The following is a 20,206-nucleotide window of genomic DNA, read 5'->3' as shown; positions in this document are numbered from 1 at the left end:
GAGAGGGGTTTAAAATAACTAACAACAAAATAAATGACTAATGTAAATAGAAAGTATGCAAGTGTGGTTGTGAGGGTTGCGATATGGTAATGGAGTTCTCAAAAAGTGTAGAACCCGCCACTAGCATTGGTACTATTTATGATTAGGATAATATCATCATTCATGTGCATGTATGGAAGAACTCCATAATAAGATGATCACATAAAGCCACCTGTTATTTCGTCTCGAATAACCACTGCAATGGTCATATCACGATGCGGTATTATAGTTTCTTCATATTTAATATTTTGTAGAATCTCAATTCAAATTTATATACATGATGTTTGTGTCATTAAATTTTCTAGTTTTACGACGGGGTTGAAACCCCGAAGAGAAAGTTTTACGCGTTGTTCAGATTTGGGGTAAGATAAAAAAATGAGAGGGTCGTGACAACGCAGACATTCAAATACTATGTATGGTAGATATAAAAGGACCATTCGTTTCACTTCAACGATAGATCTAAAGTGACATTATTAGAGGACCATGCGTTTCACTTCACCGATGGATATAAAACATACTATGCATTGCAGACACAGTACATGCATGTCCCCTGACACTGAGGATTACAGACACAGCAGCGATTAAAACCGTAGCGGAAACAGCAGCAACCACAACGTACGATCGGAGCGGCAGCGGTAAAACTAAATTATTAAGGCGCAGTGAAACTAATCACGCGGTAATAGTAAAACAAGGTACGTGGACCCATGCATATGCATCCAGTACTACTACTTGCTAGCTGAAGCTAGTCCTCCTCGATTTATTTGTCTCATCACCTCAGACTCCCAAGCATCTGATCTCCGGGTGATTCAGATCCGACACTTGCTTAGTGCACCCTGCAAACATTCAAACGTAGATGAAAACTGAATTAGGATCAAATTTGCTCCTTTGTTAGTTGATCGGTACCTTAATACACATGCATTGCAAGTTCTAGATACGGATGTATCTGCTCGTTAAAATACGACTAGATATATCCAGATCTAGATAAAGTTGCGACTCTTATTTTGTACCGGAGATATCAGTGATCATTTAGCTAGATCCATGAATTACTAGTACAAGAATAAAAGCGGAGTAGTAATTACTTGGAGCAGTCGGTGTTGGGGCTGATGGCGTAGGGGATCTTGACGTTGCACTTGCCGGGGATCCCGGCGATGAGGTCGGGCCTGAGGCCGCCCACACCGCCAGCTCGCTGCTTCAGGCAGTTGCAGGTTGTCTGGCGGTCGGCGGAGCTGGCGGCAGCCGAGTTCAGGCTCTGCACGCCGCTGCAGCAGTTGCCGCTCGGCTTGGGCGCGTTGCCCATGGCGTAGGTGAGACAGGGGGCAATGTAACCAATCACCTGCCCGCAGGACGACACTGCGCCCTCCGCCGGGGCCGCGGACAGCACCAGCGCCGCCGCCAGAAGGGCCAAGGTCGCGGCGGCGTAAGCGCGGCGTGCAGCCATGGTGGCAGGAACCAGCTCAGTCGCTTTGGTTTAGTTGGAGAGTGTAGTGGGAGACTGTGAGTGAGTGATGCTGTATGGAGTGGCTAGGTGGGTTTTTATAGGGGTTTTGGGTCCTTGGCTTTGCTATTTATTTACCGAAGAAAATAGACAATTATTGCTAGGTTAATGCAGGAGACCAGCACACCACGCCCCAAAACTGGCACACCACCTTCAGCTTCAGCAGGTTCACTTCTTCACCGACAACGCAATTCTAGCAAGGGCAACAACTACTTGTAACATTACTGAAGCCCCAGGTCACTGGCAGATTAGGCCACAACTAGCTGCTCTTTTTAGCATGCCCTATTTCAATCCGCAGAAAATATTTCATGTTCCCAGGAGCACAAACTTCAAAGCTGATTTCCAAGCAAAGCTTGCTACTAGGATTCAGGTTCAGGGTAGGCCTTTCTCCTTCAGGTGCCTTGCTAGCAACGAGGATGGCCTACGATGCTCCTTCAGAGATGTATTTGCAGAATTCAGCGATGCCTTGTGCACGCTTGCTTTTGTAAAATGTTGCTAAACTTAATGGAAATATCGTTATGTTCAAAAAAAAAAAAGCACACCACGCCCATGTCACATCCTCATGCAGGCGGACACATGTATGCACACACAGTGGCACAGTACAGTGGAGAGGTAGGCGTTGGTAGTTGTGACACTTCACTTCACACATTCACTCACTAGGGATGGAAATTCATGGCACCTGCGGCTGCAGTTGATAGGGGAGTTGTGCCGACGTCGTCTACCATGCATGCTTGTTTCTCTCTTCAATTCAGTCACATGGATGGAAGCCCACCTTCTGGTTTTACAGCGTCACAAAATTATCTGAATTCGTGAGTGATTAGCAGTAGGTAACTGCAGCAGTGCATCGTGTGATTATAAAGCTGGATGTTCAGTCTCCGAGATTGGCGCATATCTGTTCGAAATATATAAATGCGTGCCTACGATGTATGACATGGTGAAACCGGTGCGCAACTTCAATCAATATTTTCATAGTGCAACGCTCCTGTGCCCTGCGTCGAGGCGAATGTGGTGGGGAAAGGTTCATGTATTTACGTTGTGCGTATAAAGAACCGTTTTGCTAATTCTAGATTGACCGGAAATAAGTTAGTATTAGGTCAACCCTAGAACAGTTAGATTTGTATAATGATTTATCTCCAGAAGAATTGCATGTGAGTGTGCAATTTAACATGTACAATTACATCTACTTTTCAAATTATACATAAAATTAGGTGACATCGTTTCGACGAAGAAATTAATTTAGGTTTAAATCCACCAAAAATTAGCTGGGCCTATAAAGAATACAATACGTCAATACCCACTATGAGAACGTTAATAGTACTGCCTCCAACCCAAAACTTAGGTTTTTTTTTTTTTTTTGAAAAGTCCAATCAAGTAAAGTTTAACCAAAGTTTTAGAAAAAAAATTAATAAATATAATATTTTATAGATATCGTACAAAATATATTTTATTGTCTATGTAATACTGTGCTAGGTAGAGGGGGGAGATCTCGGCGAATTTTTTAAAATAATATAAATTTATTATTTATTTCCAGGAATAGCACGCGTTTTCAAAAAATTCCAATTTTGTGACTCGATCGGTCAGATATGGCAGCACTAATTGGTCAGTAGCCGACCAATTGGTTAGGGTTAGTAGGGTTCCTTTTTCGCAAATATTTTCGGCGTGATATCTCCCTAAACATTTTCCTGTCTGTATATCCCGCCACGCTCTCCCGCCATTTCTTTGCCGCCACAGCACTCCCGACATATGTTCCCGCCACCGCTCTCCCGCCATTTTTTTCCCGCCACAGCTCGCCCGGCATATTTTCCCGCCACGCTCTCGGATTTTTCCCTATAAGTGCTTCTATCTCTTTTTTTTCCGTTGGCTCACCCTTAGCCATCATGAGTGTGATGTGCTCTAACCAGGAGTTTAGGCCGGTGAAGACGAAGGCTGCAAGTTTGCCCCCGGGTATGACTGCGGAGCGGTGTTGGTGCGGCTGTCTTGCTAATGTTAAGCAGGTGGAGGATTTCTTTGATTGGTTCGACATAAAACAATTCATGTGTGCGAACTATGATCATGATCCACCCTCAAGTTCAGCTTCGTCGTCCACCATGCCGCCGGTATGTTTTGAAAGAATTTTGTTTAGGCATATTTGCATGTCTTTATTTTTCTGGTTTAATGTTACTCTTTGTGTTGTAGTCTCTCCAGTCTCTGTGCAAATGGTTTCACTGGATAGACAAGGAGCAGCCGGATTAGGAGCGCAAGGAGGTTGAGGAGGAACATCGGCGTGCATGGGCAATGTTATTTGAGGAGGAGCGTTGGGAAAAGGCTTGTGCTAATGAAAAAGCAGATCGAGAGAGGTAGATCTAGAAATTAAGGGTGGAGCAAGCTCGAAATCGGGAGGTGAATTCGAAGAGGATGGATGATGAGGTTGCACGTAGGTATGCAGAGGAAGAGGTGCACAGGGAGGCCAGTGAAGAGGAAAGGAAGAGATTAAGGGAAACAGCTGCTGAGGCGCAAGCGGCAGAAGAACGCGACGACAAGTCCGAAAAATGGCCACGCTGAACGCAGAGAAAGTAGAGTGATGTGTCGTACTAGCTATGTATCTTCATTTCAGTTTTAGTTTGTCGTTGTATCTTAAATTCCATTGTAGTGATAAGCCGTATTTTAATTTCGGCGGGAGATAAGTGGCAGGAAATTTCGGAGCGAGATAAGTGGCCCGACCTAGTTCTGCTGCGTGTTGTAATATTTCATGTGCTCAACATCCTGATCACTAGCTCCCCATGAAGGATTGGACGCAGTGTGTTGCGTGTATCTGTGGCACGAAACATAAGTGATATCAAACTAAGAGCATCTCCACTCGTTCCTCCCCATACGGCATCCGGCGCCTGACCGTATGGGGGGTGCCGGCGTGTAACCCATAAATAGGGGGGCACCGGCACCCAGCCGCACCCCCTAAACGCCCGCCCCCAAATTCGAAACGTAAAAATATAGGCTGATCAGATTTCGCGCCACAAAAACATACACCGGGTACTGAATATGGCGGGAGAGCGGTGGTGGCAAAAAGTGGCGGGAAAGCTGTGGCGGCAAAAAAAAAATGGTGAGGTGGCGGGAGATACGGGAGGGAAAATGTTTACCGGAAGATGGCGAGAGGGAAATATCACCCCGAAAATATTTGCGAAAGACGAATCCTACTAATCCTAAACCCAAACCAGGTCGGTCCGATTGGTCAACAGCTGACCGACCGAGTCATAAAATTGTAACTTAAAAAAATACGTGCAATTCGCGAAAATAAATAATAAATTCGTATTACTGAACAAAACCGCGGAGATCTCGTGCATTCCTATGCTAGAGAAAGTAACTTCTATACTTGGTCAGTTTTTATGGGCCTAGCTTAACACATGAACCCAGCGATCCCGGCGACCACGCAGTTAATAAGCACTGGAAGGTGCTTGCGCCGCGCCTGCCTCACCCAAATCATCATCAAATGTCTTCAATGCGACCTAGGTAAATCTGATACTCCTAGCAATAATCGCGGTTAACACTAAGGGCCACTTCTTTTGAGCTTATGCTTATAGAGAAGCTGGCTTATGGAATTCGGTGGGGGAAAACTCCGGTGGGAAGAAACTCGTACAAACTGTTCTTCCCCTTCTTTTGAGCTTCTGTAATTTGGCTTATCATGTGTTAAGTTGTGAAATGACAGTAACACCCTCTAAATTAGACCTGATGTATGTGATAAGTTGATTGAAAGGAGTTGGAGCTAGTTACAGTCGGTTGACTCTGCGAGGACGGCATCTAACGATTCGAGGACAAAACAAACCGTGGAGGACGAGCTCGTTGGAAGAAAAAGCTCGAGGTCGACGGTCAACCGGCGGGGGGCGGAGCGGCAAGCTCGTTGTCGCCGTGGGTCTGTGGATGGAGAGGCGGGCTCCGCTCATTTCTGCTGCTTGGGGAGGACGACGCCGATGGTCAACCGGCAGGGGCGGAGTGGCCAGATCGCCGTCGGCACCGGTCGGCTAGTGGGAGGCGGGCGCCGGACGCGGCTGCTGCTGGAGATGGGGGGGGGGGGGGCGCGGGAACGGGAGGGGTATGCAGCGGGGAAGGCTGTGGGAGGGGGTGCGCGGCGGGGGAGCCGGCGGCGGCGCGGAACTCCCTCGCTTGGTCGCAGCGTTGAGCGATGGGATTGGGACAAAACGATGCGTCTTCTTTTTTCCCTTTTACTTGTTTTCATCCAAGCGTTATCCTCTGTGGTGGCAAATCGTTGTAAATAGAATCAACAAAGAGGGCATCTCAGTTTACCGCTTCGTTGCAGAGCGGAGAAGCTCGGGAAGCTGTGTAGAAACAGGTCAGGACCAGTTTCTCGGTATACATAGAACTTGGGCTTCTCGGTGGGTACCAACCTTTGTAAAGGGAAAAACCACTCCACGCAACGCACCATCGTTTGACACGTGTTAGACCGAAACGACCGCGCACGCGCGCCTCCGCGACAAGTACGTCGCGCGCGCCTGTACCTCCACACACACCGCGCGCGTACCTCACGAGCGTGTTGCTCCCGCGTCCGATCGCGTACGCGTACAGACGGCTCCGCGCACGTACATCTGATCGCCCCGCGCGAGTACATCGCCGCAGCATGCACCTATAGCTAGCTAGCTACCTGCTTTAGCACTTGGGTATGCAATAAAATCAATTGGCACTATGATTTTTTACAGTACATATACAAACCGGCTACTTAACATAGGGATACAATTACGTGTAACGTATGAGTACAGTTACGTGTAACACACGAGTACAGTCACGCACACGAACGAACGAGTGCAGCGCAAGACACGAAGAAAGATGATACAAGACACGAAAGCGATACCACGCACAACACACAAGTACGCTGAACACACGAAATAGCACAAGATACCACGCAGACGAGCAGGTACAAACGCGCAAGATACGAAGTACGATCGTGAACACGAGCAAGTACATGTACAGACGTACAAAGGCACACACGAAAGGTACAATCGCGCGTAAGTACAGTATTACCCGCACACGGCGAGTACGATTAGCGAGTAAAGGGAAAACTGCACCAAACACACTAAAAACAGAAGTACATTTCAAATGAAACACAGTGGACAAAGACACACCACAGGTACAATCATACTACTATTGGAAGTACGAAAAAAAAGTATCTCCAAACCTATCAACATGGGATCTAGTTTCGAAGATCTCGACGCGAGGATCTCAAAAGTGAAAACGGTTCGCAATTTGGATTTACGGTTCTCAAGATATTTCATTTTGAAAAAACGAATCTAGAAGAAAAAGGGAAAAACTGACACAACTCAGTCTTCTCTCTCCTCCCCCATCCCCACCTTGCTTCCCCTTGCGACACGTGGCGAGCAGGGAGACAACTTCCCAGGGATTTTCTGGCACCACAGCGCGCCACTTGTCGCGTGCGGAGTGAGTTGTCTTCCCTTCGCGAAGGTCGGTCTTTTTCTAGAGTTTTCCCTTCTCGGTAGAAATAAGCAAGATTGAAGCCGGAGACTTCTTTTGGGCTTCAGCGGTGCACCACCTAGAAGCTGTTCTAGAAACCTAAAAGAAGTGGCCCTAACTCATAGTTGAACTCGTGGCGTAAAACAAAAATATATGATGTTACATCTTGTGAAGAGTCTTCAGAAAAAATGAGAAGAGTCATACGTGCGTGCGTGTTGCAGCACATTTTCTGGTGCACATAAAACCATGCGTTCTTGTGCCTTCTGAATGGAGTAAGAAAACAACGTTGGCGCCAGAAAGTTGCTGTATATTTTAGCCACTTCTTTGCCTTTATGCGAAGATCACAAGCTCCACGTGCATTCATGATTGCTGCACTGTCACGTAGATCTGGAATGGATTATAGTTCATCGTGAGAATTTGTAAGTACTACCTCCGTTTTATACAGAATAAGGTACTCTCGTTTTACGTGTTTTTTCTTTGACTAAAAATTATTTTAAATATATAAAGATTGTTGGTTCAAAATTAGCATCATTAGAAAGTGTTTTAATGTGAATCCAACGATATCAATTACATACAATATAATTAAGATTTTGTTGCTCAATTTGTTTGGTTAAAGTTCATCTTGAAATGCGTGTGCGCCTTATTCCTTGAAACGGTGGAAGTCCTACATAGTGAAAATTTCTCTACATTAGTTTTTTAGAAATTATTATAAATATTTTCATTGCCACTTTAATAAAGAACACATGTGAACTCAAGAGCGAGATCTTTTGTTTGAATTGAAGCACATTTGCCTAAAAGGAAAGAGTTAAATTTAGAGGCAATAAGACAGTTGGCTTATGGAAAAGCAATAGGGATGTGGACACCTAGGTGCATATGCACTCTTTATTTGAAATGCATTTTAAACATATTTAAAAATGTTTAAAAATATAAAAACAATGTTTTGTGTATATCTTGACATGTTAGGGTTGCCACAGTGTATGCCAAATAGGGGTTTCAAATCTTGTATTTGATTTTTCGCATTGGTTCACACCATTGTAGAGGACATTGTCATAGCTAAATATTAGGGCGTGTGAGCAAGTAGTTGCTTCTACAACCAAAAATTTCCTCTCTCTAGTGTCTCTCTTTGTTGCGGGTCATGAGAGAGAACATTAATTCTTTTGACAATCTACACACTGTGGTAAATCTAGCCATTTGTCATGAAAGCCATTTTTCACTATGTGATATATTTAGCTTTTTAGCAACATCGTGGATGCTCTTACATGCTCACAAAGTTGTTTCAGCAAAGACTGACATGTTTTGTGCCATGTGTAAAAAAATAAAAAAATTGGTGCTAAAATATCCATTTCGCGAGACATTATTTTGTCTTTTTTCATTTGGTACAAAAAAAATGTCTGTTTTATGTGAAACTTTACGTGCACACATAGAACATGTTCCTCTACATGTAAAATTTGTTTCCTAATTTTTTTTAGCTTTTTTTAATATGTACTGTATATACCGGGTGCATATGCACTCAGGATCAGTTTTATGTTTCTGACATAGCCCTATTACGGAAATTCAATTCGGCTCCCGGGTGCGTATGCTCCCTCTACTAAAAAATTATATTCCGAACTGTCAAAAAAATTTGACAATTTTTTTACATGTACATCTCCATGATATATGTGCGTTCGTCAAGTTTCAAGAAAAACCGATATTTTTTGTGTTGTATGTAAAAAAGAGAAAATTTATCTTGTGAAAAGTTTTATTTTTAGCACTATTTTTTTTTTCTTTTTCACGCACGTCACATGAGAAGTTGATTTTTTATGAAACGACTTTGTGAGCGTGTAGCACGTGAAGATGTACGTGCGAATTTTTTGTTTTAATTTTTTTGAAATTCAATTTCAAAATATAGGGACCATACGCCCTATTGCAACATTTGCCATTTAGAAATAGGCATGTCTACACGGATAGGAGGAAACAAAGAAGAAAATTAAAATGTGTTAATCCGTTGTTGCATGCCTTCTTTAAGACTAACATTTTCTCTATATATAACAAAAACAAATCATTCTTTGAAAAATCTTATGCAATCCTGATCATTAATTATCCGACCATCAAATTTTAATCTATTTCATTGTATTTTCTGAACTTCAACATCCAAGGATGAGAACTTATTTGAAGCAAATTAGATTGCATATGTTCCTGTAGCATACCCTGGTTAGCAGCACAATACGTATCCAGTAGAGATTAGAGATATGGCTAGAAATAGGATTGGTATAGACCTACTACGATTTGCCTTGTACTCCAATCCTCTACCCTTTGTATCTCTATATATACTTCTTGAGGGTCGCCGTAATACAACAACAGAAATTAGGATCAATATTTTCTACAACCCTAAAACCGGATATCACATTTCCATTCAAGATTAGGACTCGGCCAGAATTTTGGCTAAACTCACGTTGGAAGGAGGGGTTTAACAAGGTCCCACTGGTTTTCTCCTTGCACAAAACGCAAGAAGAGGTCTCCAAATAGAAGTTTTTCTGACCAAAAGATCACTAGTGTTTAGCATGTCTTGTAAGAGGAAACAGAAAAAGAATGCATCGTGCAGATGATTTCCATGTCCACATCATGGGGCTAGGATTCATGTATTTTCCTTATTTCTGAACAAACTAGGCAAATTTACAAAATTCTTATGTTTTCGATGTTTTGTACGGAGTACATACTGGTCATCGGGCACTTAAAAAAAAATGCATATGAGCCATGCTGACAGATTGACAGTCGACTCTGTTCATCTGATCCTGATCTGTCAGGATAGATAAATCACATGCACATACGTGCAGCCCTTGCTTCCATGTCGTCGTCGTGGATCGATGACTCGATGCCGCCGGCCGTAAGCGACAGTCAACTCTGATCATCCCATCTTAGTCACGAGATTGATCCCGAAACATTTGACCGGCAGGAGTTTCATTCTACAAAATTTGATGAAAACTTCGAAATTAGCACAAGATTTTTTTCGACAGTTCCGATGCATTCTCACTCTTTTCTCCGTGCTTTCTCCGAGACACATCAAACTTGCAATCCCTAAATCTTTTCTTTGGTTTCGACTCGCTCTTCTGGACAACTCTTCTGAGAGCATTCAACAGACGCGCGCACCTTCCTCACCCTAAATTTTTTTATACAGCGCCGGTTTTCGCTTTTTTTAGTGCAGGCGGTCTCTAGATTTTTCAGAAGCGCAAAAAAATACAGAATGGAAACAGGGTTTTACCAGACGCGCTAAACTACAGCGCCACAAATAAGGCTTGCATACATATGGTTGCAAATAAGATCAAACATACTGCTAAAAATAGGTTTTAAAAAACGATGACAAGAACGATAACTGAACGGATACAATACAAACATCTAATCAGAGAAGTTCGAAGTCCGATTCCGACGACTTCGATGGCTCGACCAAGAACAAATCTGCCCAACGTTCGTCCGTGTCGTCGATGGTCGACGGGCCGGCTTCCTGCACCTCGATGAACCGCTTGCGCGCGCGAATACCATCCTTCTTCGCCCTGTGTTCCGCCTTCTTCTGCGCGTAGAAGGCGTGCTCGTCGAGGACATCCTACGGGAAGGCGACAACCCACGCCTCCATGGCTCGTTCATCCGCCTGCGCAATGGCGAGGCGGCGCTGAAGCTGCTCGCGGCGGCGCTGCTCGGAGGTGACGAGGTCGTCGAAGCCAGCCAAGTACTCCGCCTCCGCGAGTGACTCGCAGTCCTTGAAGTTGAGCTGCTGGCGGGGGCGCACGAGGCGCCATGCCGATGAAACCGGAGGAGTTGCGTCGGGGGGGGGGGGGGGGGGGGGGGTGGGGGGCATGGCGTCGGCAACGGTCGTGCACGTGACAGGCGAGACCGCGAGAGGGAGGTTTCAGCGGCTGACGTTTTATACTGTGCGCGGAAGAGCGCGCAGCAAAAAAAATTACCACGTGCGATATTTTGCCGCGTGTGTTGGAGCGAATTTTTTCGATGCCAGCGCGCTAAACTAGCGGTTTTTACAGCACGGACCCCTTTTGGGGTGTCGGTTGGAGATGCTCCGAGTGACTGCTCATTTCGCGGTTGCAAGGACTTCAGACATTATATAATGGTCCACTTTGTCACCAGGTAGTTAAGAAATTAACTTATAGATACTCTACCTCTACAAAATCAAGAAACCTTTAGCTTTGAGACTCAATGAAATGATTAGCAATGACATTATCTAGGCATGATTGCAGATATAAAAAGTCCGACAAGGAATGACGAACATGCATTTACAATACTGAATTCCTGTAGAAACACAGGATAGAACTCCGCCAAAATGATTGTCATTACATTGAGAAAATCTCATGTAAAAACTGTATAGGAACAGCAATCAGCTGCAAACAAACTAACGGATCAATCTAGCACTGGTTTTATCAACAAAAATAGTGGAACGCTAACAACTACTACTGCACTTACAGCACAATATGCTGCACTACGAAGTTCTCGATAACAACAGCCACTGCTGTCAGTAATTCAGCAAGGAATACTTCACTCTCAGAACAATCCTGCCCTTCTCAACGCCAAGCTTCCCACCAGTCACCAGCCAGTGCCCTGGCATGTCATCGGGGCCTTTGCACAGCTCTGACCTGTCCACTATTTTCACGAGCTTCCCCGCATCGCTTGAGCCTGCACTCGAGTCCCCCAGATCAGGATAGGCGGTGTCAGAAGGGGTAACCATCGGATGGTTGCTGGTGGTGGCAGGGCTATGATCCCACAGCGATCTCCGGGTGGTGCAGCCGGGCACCCTTGAGTATAGAAGCTTCATGTACAGGACGTTCTTCGATCCAAAGTCCCACACCCCGAGCTGCGCCCCGGTGACAATATACGCGCCGGAGGCGTCACCGATGAGTGTCTCATGGTGTTCCACTGGAGATGTGCTGACGTGGGAAAAGTTCTTCCACTTCACTGCCTCGAACCAGCGGCTGTCCTGCTCCTCTGGCCCCTGCCATTTCAGCGCGCCGATGGTGATGTGTGCATCCCAGTAAGGCTTGAGAATCTTTGGAAGAGATGCTAGATGTTGCAGTTGGATGCATAGCCTATTCTGCTTAGCACCTTCCAAGCATAACCTTAGGCCAGTTATTGGCTTGCGACCAACTGATACCTGAAAAGGTATGACATGATATGATGCATAACCAAAGCCTAAAAGAGAACTGCAGGAGAAATCGTGCAGATAGTTTGAGATAAGTATCCACCGTTACAATCAAATGCATATACTAGTATTCAGCTGGTTGCTTGAAGATTAAATGTTTCATATTTGATGGATATGGATGACTCAACCACAACTTTGGGGCGTGTAAATGGGTTTTCAATAGAAGCGTAAGCTTGGTCAGCAACATTTTAAATCACTCATAAAACATAACGCCCTTCAGGTCCTGTAACAAGTCCAGGGAGAGAGCAGTGGATCGAGGCTGCAAGGATCCGAGAAGCTCGACAAGCTGATTAAAGGTTAGTCTAGTACTCCCTCCGTCCCGTGAAACATGTCGAAGATTTATCAAACTCTGAATGTATCTAGACACTAAATAGTAGTAATAGATACATCCAAATTTTAACAAATATTCGACATGTTTCAAGGGACAGAGGGAGTAATTCTGATTTCTCCGTTGCTGCTTGGTTTGTTCTCCATGTATGCTAGGCGCGAATTAAAACTGTAATATGTGATCGTCTCTAAAAATATACAATGTCCTTGGATGGAGTGCCAATATTTCATCCTTTTAATCAAATGATACACAACTCTCCTACTTTGAGAGAGAGAGAGGGACATATCCAAACATAGGGCAGTATCAGCTAAAACAACAACCAAGATAACATAGCATTTTTCTGTTAGTTTAATAGGGACAGGTACGACTACAAGTAAATTTGTTCAAGTATAAGTCAGGCTGACACCAAGGAAATACCGAAATGGATGGACAAACTGCATTCTAATACTAGCATATTTCTATCTCCACATGTTAATGTCGTCTATGAATTAAGCTTCTGATGAAATCAAATGACATAACCGCTATATCTAAGTACCTGTTCTTGGCTGATATACAGCTTTTTCCCCATCAAGCTGAACTGCAAGGATGGACACACTGGCTCCTTTCTTTGATAGCCAGGGTGCTCATCACGAACTGGCGCCCAAACTCTGGGAAGCTGGAACTCCAGGAAGTACCGCAGCTCCTCAATTGGAGGTTTATCTGAGGAAAGAAAGAAGATAAATGGTCAATAATCAAACCAAACAATTATTACTTTACAGGACAATTCAATAAACAGAATGCAAAACTAAGGTCCTGATTTTGCAAATATGATATAGCTTTGTTAGAACAGCATATTTCTTAGATAATATACCTGGTAGACCAGTCCAGAAATATGCAAAGTATATATGTAAAATGTAAACTGAGGGACCATCTTTTGTTATATATATTTGTTTTCCTTGAAGAAATAGTTCTATTATCTCCATATAATATCTATGGACAATTTTCTTTCAAGATTGACGATCTACGGACAATTCTTGGAAGCAAGCAGGATATCTATCTAAAGAATAATTTGTGGAGATGCTCATTCCAAAAATAAATATGTGAAGATAGTGCTTACATTCTAGATAAAGGTTGATCGCCCGGATGAGATGGTCTTTTCCAGGGATGGCTGCTTCGAACAGAGTTGTTATAGGAATAAAAGTCATATGTATAACATCAGGCGCTGAGTTAACAGTTCTTGCCCATTCCGCATGACTTTGAACTAAATCATCTCCTCCTCTCCTTCTGAAAATCACAGTGACATCCTGCAGGATAATCCGTCTCAAAGCTCCAATAGGTTGCACTAAGGTACATTACTTAAGTAACACAGCATTGGCGAACGAAAAGAAATGATAACCAAGATGGCAAGGTTGATTGGTTTGTTCACCAATTTACTACCTAGAGAGTTTGTTCTAGCAAATGGACACAAAAACGCAGTGTGCATCAACCAATTCAGTCATGCAGCATATTTCAGCATATGCTAACCACGCTCAGCACCCATGAGCCAACTTAGCCTAGAATAGTAAATTACTGTTGTTGTCAATCTCAGATGCAGGAGTTGTCAGTTGTGGCCATCTGCTGGCAGTTTCGGGCTTAATACCGATATTTTAGCAACATACCTAAACTGTTGGCACGAAAATATATCAAACAGAGAAAGGATAATCACGATTGCAACGGCTGGTCAGGAGGAATTTGATCAAACGGAAATGGAGAACCTAGAGGACACTGTCTGAATAGCCAAGTTGGGGATAAGTGCTAGCTCATACTCTGATATCAAATTTTTTTTTTTTTTGAACAAACTCTGATATCAATTAAACACCCCCTTAATATTTTATTAAGAGGAAACTAACAAAAGATTGTTTGCAAAATATATTAATTGCTGCTCAGAGTTATTCAAAACATAAAGAAAATGCAGCATGGCAAATTTAATTAGGTTAGCATGTCCTTGCCTCTTTTGCAGGAATATAAGGTGTAGTTGCCGGTTGTGGATATACTCCTTGGCTGTTGTACCCAAGGGCTTCTGTTTCCTGACCAAAAATCATAACTGAAGTACAATAAGATTACTTCACTTGTACTGTTGATGAGTGTAGCTAAAGAAAACCAAACCTTATTCATTGGTCTTATAGGGCCTGAGCCTGTAAGGGTTTCATTTTCGGAAAACCTCTGATATCCAAGATCATGTACATAATTTTTTATTTCCACCGCAGAAAGTGATGATGACGTATGCTGCTTGATGTAAATCACATCCTTCCCACCAATGGTGATGGAATTTATGACATGTGTTCCATAATTCTGAATGAACCTGCTGAAAACTGTTAGGGCCTAAACATCTTCTTAGAGCAATCTGCATGTGTTTGTTTACCTTGCTAGAGATGATGGTTCCCATGAGTGTGGAACTGCATGCTTAACTTCCTCTACCAGCGTTAAAGGCTGTCGCACAAGTTGGACCTTATATAAAGAAACAGTCTTCCCCTCCATCCCAAGACTTTTGGTAGCCATTGCATCAAATTTCTTGGATCCAGTGAAGCTATATGCTGAATTAAAGCTTCCAAGAGGTAAATTTCCTGCAAGCTGGGATTTTTTGTTGAAATGCCCAGCCATCTACAATCCCTCGCAAACAGGAAAGGAAAACAGAACACGTGAGACTGAAGACTACATGAAGCAAGATAGGAATTAACTAGGCAGTTGATGTTGGACCAAAAAACGATTTCTTAAGCCATGATTAATAGAGAGTTATATTTTATAATCAAGTGCCAATGAGGCAACAAAAACTAAAGATCTAACAAAAGTATTACTGAACTATCGCTATCGGTACTAGCCTGCAAGATACATTATGCAGATTCCATGATCGGTCGAAACCTAAAATCTTTTCTGGCAGGCCAGTACAGCATATTAATGAAAACCACAACAGAAAGAGGCATCAGAATTATCCCAGAATTAAGTCTGTATGTATCACGTGATAGAAAAAAAACACAACTTTCGATCCTGTGAACTCCGGATTCTCTATTCGAAAGCCTGTACTTCATTTTTACTGATACTACACAGATCCTGAATTACTCGGTTTTACAGTTCCGCTAGACAAGCAATGTGAAGCACCATGGTCCTCTTATCACCGATACACTAGCAATTCAAAGTTTCAGATAGACATGGCACGGTAAACCAAACCATAACTCCAACCAACTCAGAGCACGTGTATCCAGCTATATCATGACTCTACCAGGATACCAAGAACAGTACAGAAACTTAATAAATGATGATACAACAACTAGCGATGGTAGACGTAAAACCAACAACAAAGTTGAGATACAAAGAAAAGATTACTGCCAGTCATCAGCACCTCATAGAAGCCGCACGGGCCGGCGGTCTCCTGCCCAGCAGTCCCACTGTCAGCCGAGCAATCGACGTCCTTGGGCACACCGGGGACCGTGAGCCCGTCAGACACGACGAGATCCCTGGAGCTCAGCTCGCCGTCGTCGACCTCGACGAGGCGGGACCCCTTGCAGTAGAGCAGCCTGGTGTCGAGGTTGGCGTCGAACCCTCTCCCCAGCGCGTCGATGCAGCTCCGGATCACGCGCAGCGCCGCCGGGGCGGCCTCTTCCATTTCGGAAACTGGGAGTGGAGGATGTGGTCAAAGATTCAGCTCTGGAGGAATTCGGGGCGAGAGAGCAGCGTAATCCTCTCGCGAATCCGCGGAATTTTCTCCGGGATTAGGCACTGCTAGTACTCCCGCCACGTGGCAAACAAATCCGCAGCGACGAACTGGATGGATTGGACAGCAGAGGAACTGAGGAAGGGGTCAACAAGATTGAGAAGTGAGAACAGTAGGTGCAAGTAGAGCGGGACGGCGACGGCGAGGAGAATTTTTCGTCGGAGGCGGCGGCGTGCTTCGGCCTTCGTCGGAACGCGGGGGGAAAAGCAAGAAAGAGGATAAAGAGTGGTGGACTCGTAGTGACGAGGGGGGAGACTTCGCCGGGTCTTTCTTGCCATCTTTTCGTTAGCGGACACAAAAGTGACAGATACAGCTTCCTCTTGTTTTGAGCAAAAAATACAGCATTCAGTCGTGCTATACTTCATTTGCTGCCGTATCCTGCAATGCTGCACAGCTCGTCAATGTTCACATCAGATGTGGACAGTTAGTAGGAGCCAAAGATGCCCATGACCAGAAAACTGTATCATTTCGAACATGGTAATTGAATGTCAACAAATCAACAGAGTCCCCAAGCAGGCTTGATGGTGGATTTTTCATTTACATTGCTAGCGCTTAAAATTGTCAGACTCAGCAAGTCAGCAAGTTGAGTGCATAAAAATGACGCCTTTTCCGCCAAGATGGCCCGTTTTCATTTTGATTGTTTCAAAAGCCAAATGCTCTGTTTGGATGTATGTAATTGGGGGCTTGGAATTGAATTGGGTTCAATACCAAATCAACCAGCGTATTGAAATGGACTCTGATACTAATTCTGCTGTTTGGTTGTGCACAATATTTCTAGATGGAATCATAGGAGCAACAATTCCAAATTTATGTTTGGATGCTGACAAGTTGAATTCAGGCATCTTTTACTGTGCTGCTCAATCTTTCGCAACACATCACCCGTTGTTCCTTCGTGTACTCTTGATGTCCATCCAATAGAAATATAATCTAATTGCTTTGTACATACATTAATGGGAAAATCTAATGAGAGGCGCCGCACGTCGCGCGTTTTGTGCGGCGGCTCTTTAAGATGCGTGCGGCGCATCCTATAGGAGGCTCGCGCACGTCGCGCACGTCGTGCCGACCGACTTCGGTCGGTCTCGTAGTCGGTCTGTGGGTCTGTTTTTTGAATTTTGGGAGGCGTGCTCGTCGAAAATAATTCCAGGGGCTTTCCTGTCATAACCGTCTATTTTGGGCTATCCGTTCCTCCGTCTCTTGCGAAGGGCGATTCCGAGGGCGATTCCGAGGGAATCGTCGATTCTCGCCGGCGATTGGTCGATTTCTCGCCGGCGACAGCTAGATCCGTCGCACATCTGTATTCTGGTTAGTGTCCTCCGTCTACCACTGCTGTTAATCGCCGTTTTTTGCTTGATTTTTCGTGGTAGCTCGTGTGCGGCGATGTCGGATTTGCTCGGCCCGCACGGATTTGCTGCTAGATCCGCTCGGCCCGTCGGATTTGCTGCACCAGAGCGAGTTGACGAGGGAGATCGCGGTGACGAGGGGGGGAGTGCGGCTTTGATGTAGAGCGCGGCAACGAGCTAGCAGCGGGGCGTCGAGGGAGATTGCGGGGACGAGCTTGCAGCAGGGCTACGAGGCAGATCCTGGCGACTACCGATTTGTTCGTTTGACGTTGTAGCTACGCGGTTAGGAGGGAGCAGCGCCGTGACTAGGGAGTAGGGGGGAGCTGCGCCGTTGTGTTCGTATCCATGGCGTCTAGATGCAAGTTTTTGTTCTACGATTTGTTCTAGCATCATGCATTTTTGTCTGCATGTTGTAGTTTGTGCTGGATCAATTTGTTGTGCATTTTTGTTTTTATACTGTGAATCTGAGGAAGTTAATCTGTTAGATGTTTCTGAAGAACCTAGAAGTTGAGACAGAAAACTTTGGTTGCTAGTTATTTTGGAAAAAAGTGGCAGCTATCATGTTCTACGATTGTGGTTTGTTCATGATTACTGGTAGTATTTTTCTTGGTTGCTAGTTGCTACTTACTATTTTTGTTCATGATTACTGGCAGATAACCTGATAGTTTTGTTCATGATTACTGGCAGATAACCTGATAGTTTGTTTCATGATAGTTTGTTCATGCTAATAAGTTGGGACAGAAAACTTGGTTGCTAGTTGCTAGTTACTATTTTTCCGAATAACCTTATAGTTTGTTCATGATTACTGGCAGTAATTTTCTGGATAATTTGGCGCAGTTATTTGGAAAAAACTGGCAGCCATTGTAAATAACCTGATAGTTTGTGGTGTAACCATGCTTTTTTTGTGATAGCATTCATACACTTTTTAAACTTCCTAATTTAGTTACCTAATCTGATTATTGGTATTAATATTGTTTGGCAGCTAAGACTGTCGATGGCTAGGAGAAAGGGAAATCCAAATAATGCTGGTGCTGCTATGAAAAGGAAGGGAGTGCGCAAAAAGCATCATGTAAGTTAATAAATCTTGTTCATGTATTCACTGTGTTCTACTATAAACGTTGCCACTAGATATTTTCTTGTATAATCTGTTAGTTGCTTTAGGTTATTTTGGCATCTGTAATATATAATTTCAATGTGTTCCAATTACCATGTTATTTTTATATGGTCACTGCTGTTTTTTCTCAGTTTTTTTTTGAATCTGGCTTCATTGTTTTCTAAATTGTTTTTACAATCTCATTGAATTGTCCAGGTTTTTACCGGAGAACGTAATAGGGCTTCTCCATCACCCATAGTTAAGCTTTACAGTAGTTTGACAGAAGATCAGAAGCTTGCTATAGTTGACATGGGTCATGCCAGCTTTCTTGATATCAAGTGTGGACAGTTGCATAACCCGGTCATAAATTGGTTTACAAAGTGTTATCAGCCCAATAGGAGAGCATTTGTTGTCCCTTGTCGTGGAGTTATCCCATTAGACGAAGAATTTGTTCATATCATGACTGGATTTCCCAATGGACAACTTCAAGTCAAGTACTATTGTGATTACAAGTTGGAGGCTGAGATTTCTGAAAGGCTATTTCCTGGAAAAACTAGCAGGCCTAAGGTTTCAGAGATTGGAAAAATGCTCGAGGAGTGCCAAGAAGCTGATGATACTTTTAGGGAACTTTGGCTTTTGTTCTTGGTGTCAACAGCTGTTGCTCCAACAACAGATGTAAAGATGAGCAACAAATGTTATCCAATGCTGGTAATAGAACTTCGCAAACTACTTTATTTTATGTCCTTTTGTTCGTAATTTTTCATTTTGTTTGCATGTATACTAAAATCTTCCCCTCTTTTTTTCTGTGTATGTCATGGTGATAAATCTCTTAGCTTGACATTGCTAATGCAAAAGAGATGAACATGTGCAAATTTATTGTTGATGAGCTGCACAATAATCTGTCAAATGGGAAGTATAGCAGGGGATGTTTACTGTACTGCATGGTGAGTACATAGTTACTCTTTGTTTATAGTTACTTCTTTTTGTATTTTTTGGTCATTTGTAAATAGTTGTATTAATTGTTTGGAATGCATTTTAGTATTGTGAAGTTTTTCTTTTGCAAATATATTTTTGTATGTTTAGTGGAATTAATCTGGTGACTAAATTTTGCAATTCTGGTAGTTCAAATCATCAGTTTCATGTAAACCATCAGCAATAATTTGTGTGCTGTTGTTATTGCTTGAAGCTGCTATACTTTGATGCACTCAACACCAATCACTTGGAGCTTATGCTTGGAGATGAACGTTTTGCTATTAATGCTTGGTCTAGCTTACAAATTGATGCGGTTGGTGCAATGGATGCACAGGAGTACGATTCAACCATATTCGGTGTTCTGGAGGTTAGTCCTCTTATTTTTGGATGCATTGTTCGATTATTTCAACTAGTTTTGATGCACTCAACACTAAAAGCTGCTATGGGTTTTTAATTTTCTTTACTTGTTCGTGCAGCTGAAGGATGAGTATAAGGAGGACATTGCTAGGGAAATGGGTTTGTTTGGTGGTCCTAATGGTTTTGAAGCTTGGATGAATCTTAATACACATCCTTCTTGCA

At 43.5% G+C, this 20,206-nt stretch overlaps 2 protein-coding genes across 2 annotated transcripts; both read right to left on the bottom strand.

Moving 5' to 3' along the window:
* Window positions 1-543: 543 nt before the first annotated feature.
* Window positions 544-1,561, bottom strand: LOC127294369 (non-specific lipid-transfer protein 4). The gene is made up of 2 exons (XM_051324171.2): window positions 1,119-1,561; window positions 544-872 (listed from the first exon to the last, which is right to left on the bottom strand). Exons 1-2 carry the CDS (start codon window positions 1,475-1,477, stop codon window positions 863-865), a joined length of 369 nt encoding a protein of 122 aa, XP_051180131.1. The 5' UTR covers window positions 1,478-1,561; the 3' UTR covers window positions 544-862.
* A 9,669-nt stretch (window positions 1,562-11,230) lies between these two features.
* On the bottom strand, window positions 11,231-16,616 carry LOC127294368 (MACPF domain-containing protein CAD1). Its single transcript, XM_051324170.2, has 7 exons — window positions 15,851-16,616; window positions 14,876-15,114; window positions 14,620-14,815; window positions 14,463-14,540; window positions 13,592-13,778; window positions 13,031-13,194; window positions 11,231-12,119 (listed from the first exon to the last, which is right to left on the bottom strand). Exons 1-7 carry the CDS (start codon window positions 16,112-16,114, stop codon window positions 11,484-11,486), a joined length of 1,764 nt encoding a protein of 587 aa, XP_051180130.1. The 5' UTR covers window positions 16,115-16,616; the 3' UTR covers window positions 11,231-11,483.
* Between the last annotated feature and the right edge of the window lie 3,590 nt (window positions 16,617-20,206).

The sequence above is a fragment of the Lolium perenne genome, chromosome 4, assembly GCF_019359855.2.
Source record: "Lolium perenne isolate Kyuss_39 chromosome 4, Kyuss_2.0, whole genome shotgun sequence".
NCBI classification, from domain to species: domain Eukaryota; kingdom Viridiplantae; phylum Streptophyta; class Magnoliopsida; order Poales; family Poaceae; genus Lolium; species Lolium perenne.
Note: the sequence above shows the minus strand (reverse complement) of the source record. Positions and strands in the feature narration are given on the sequence as shown.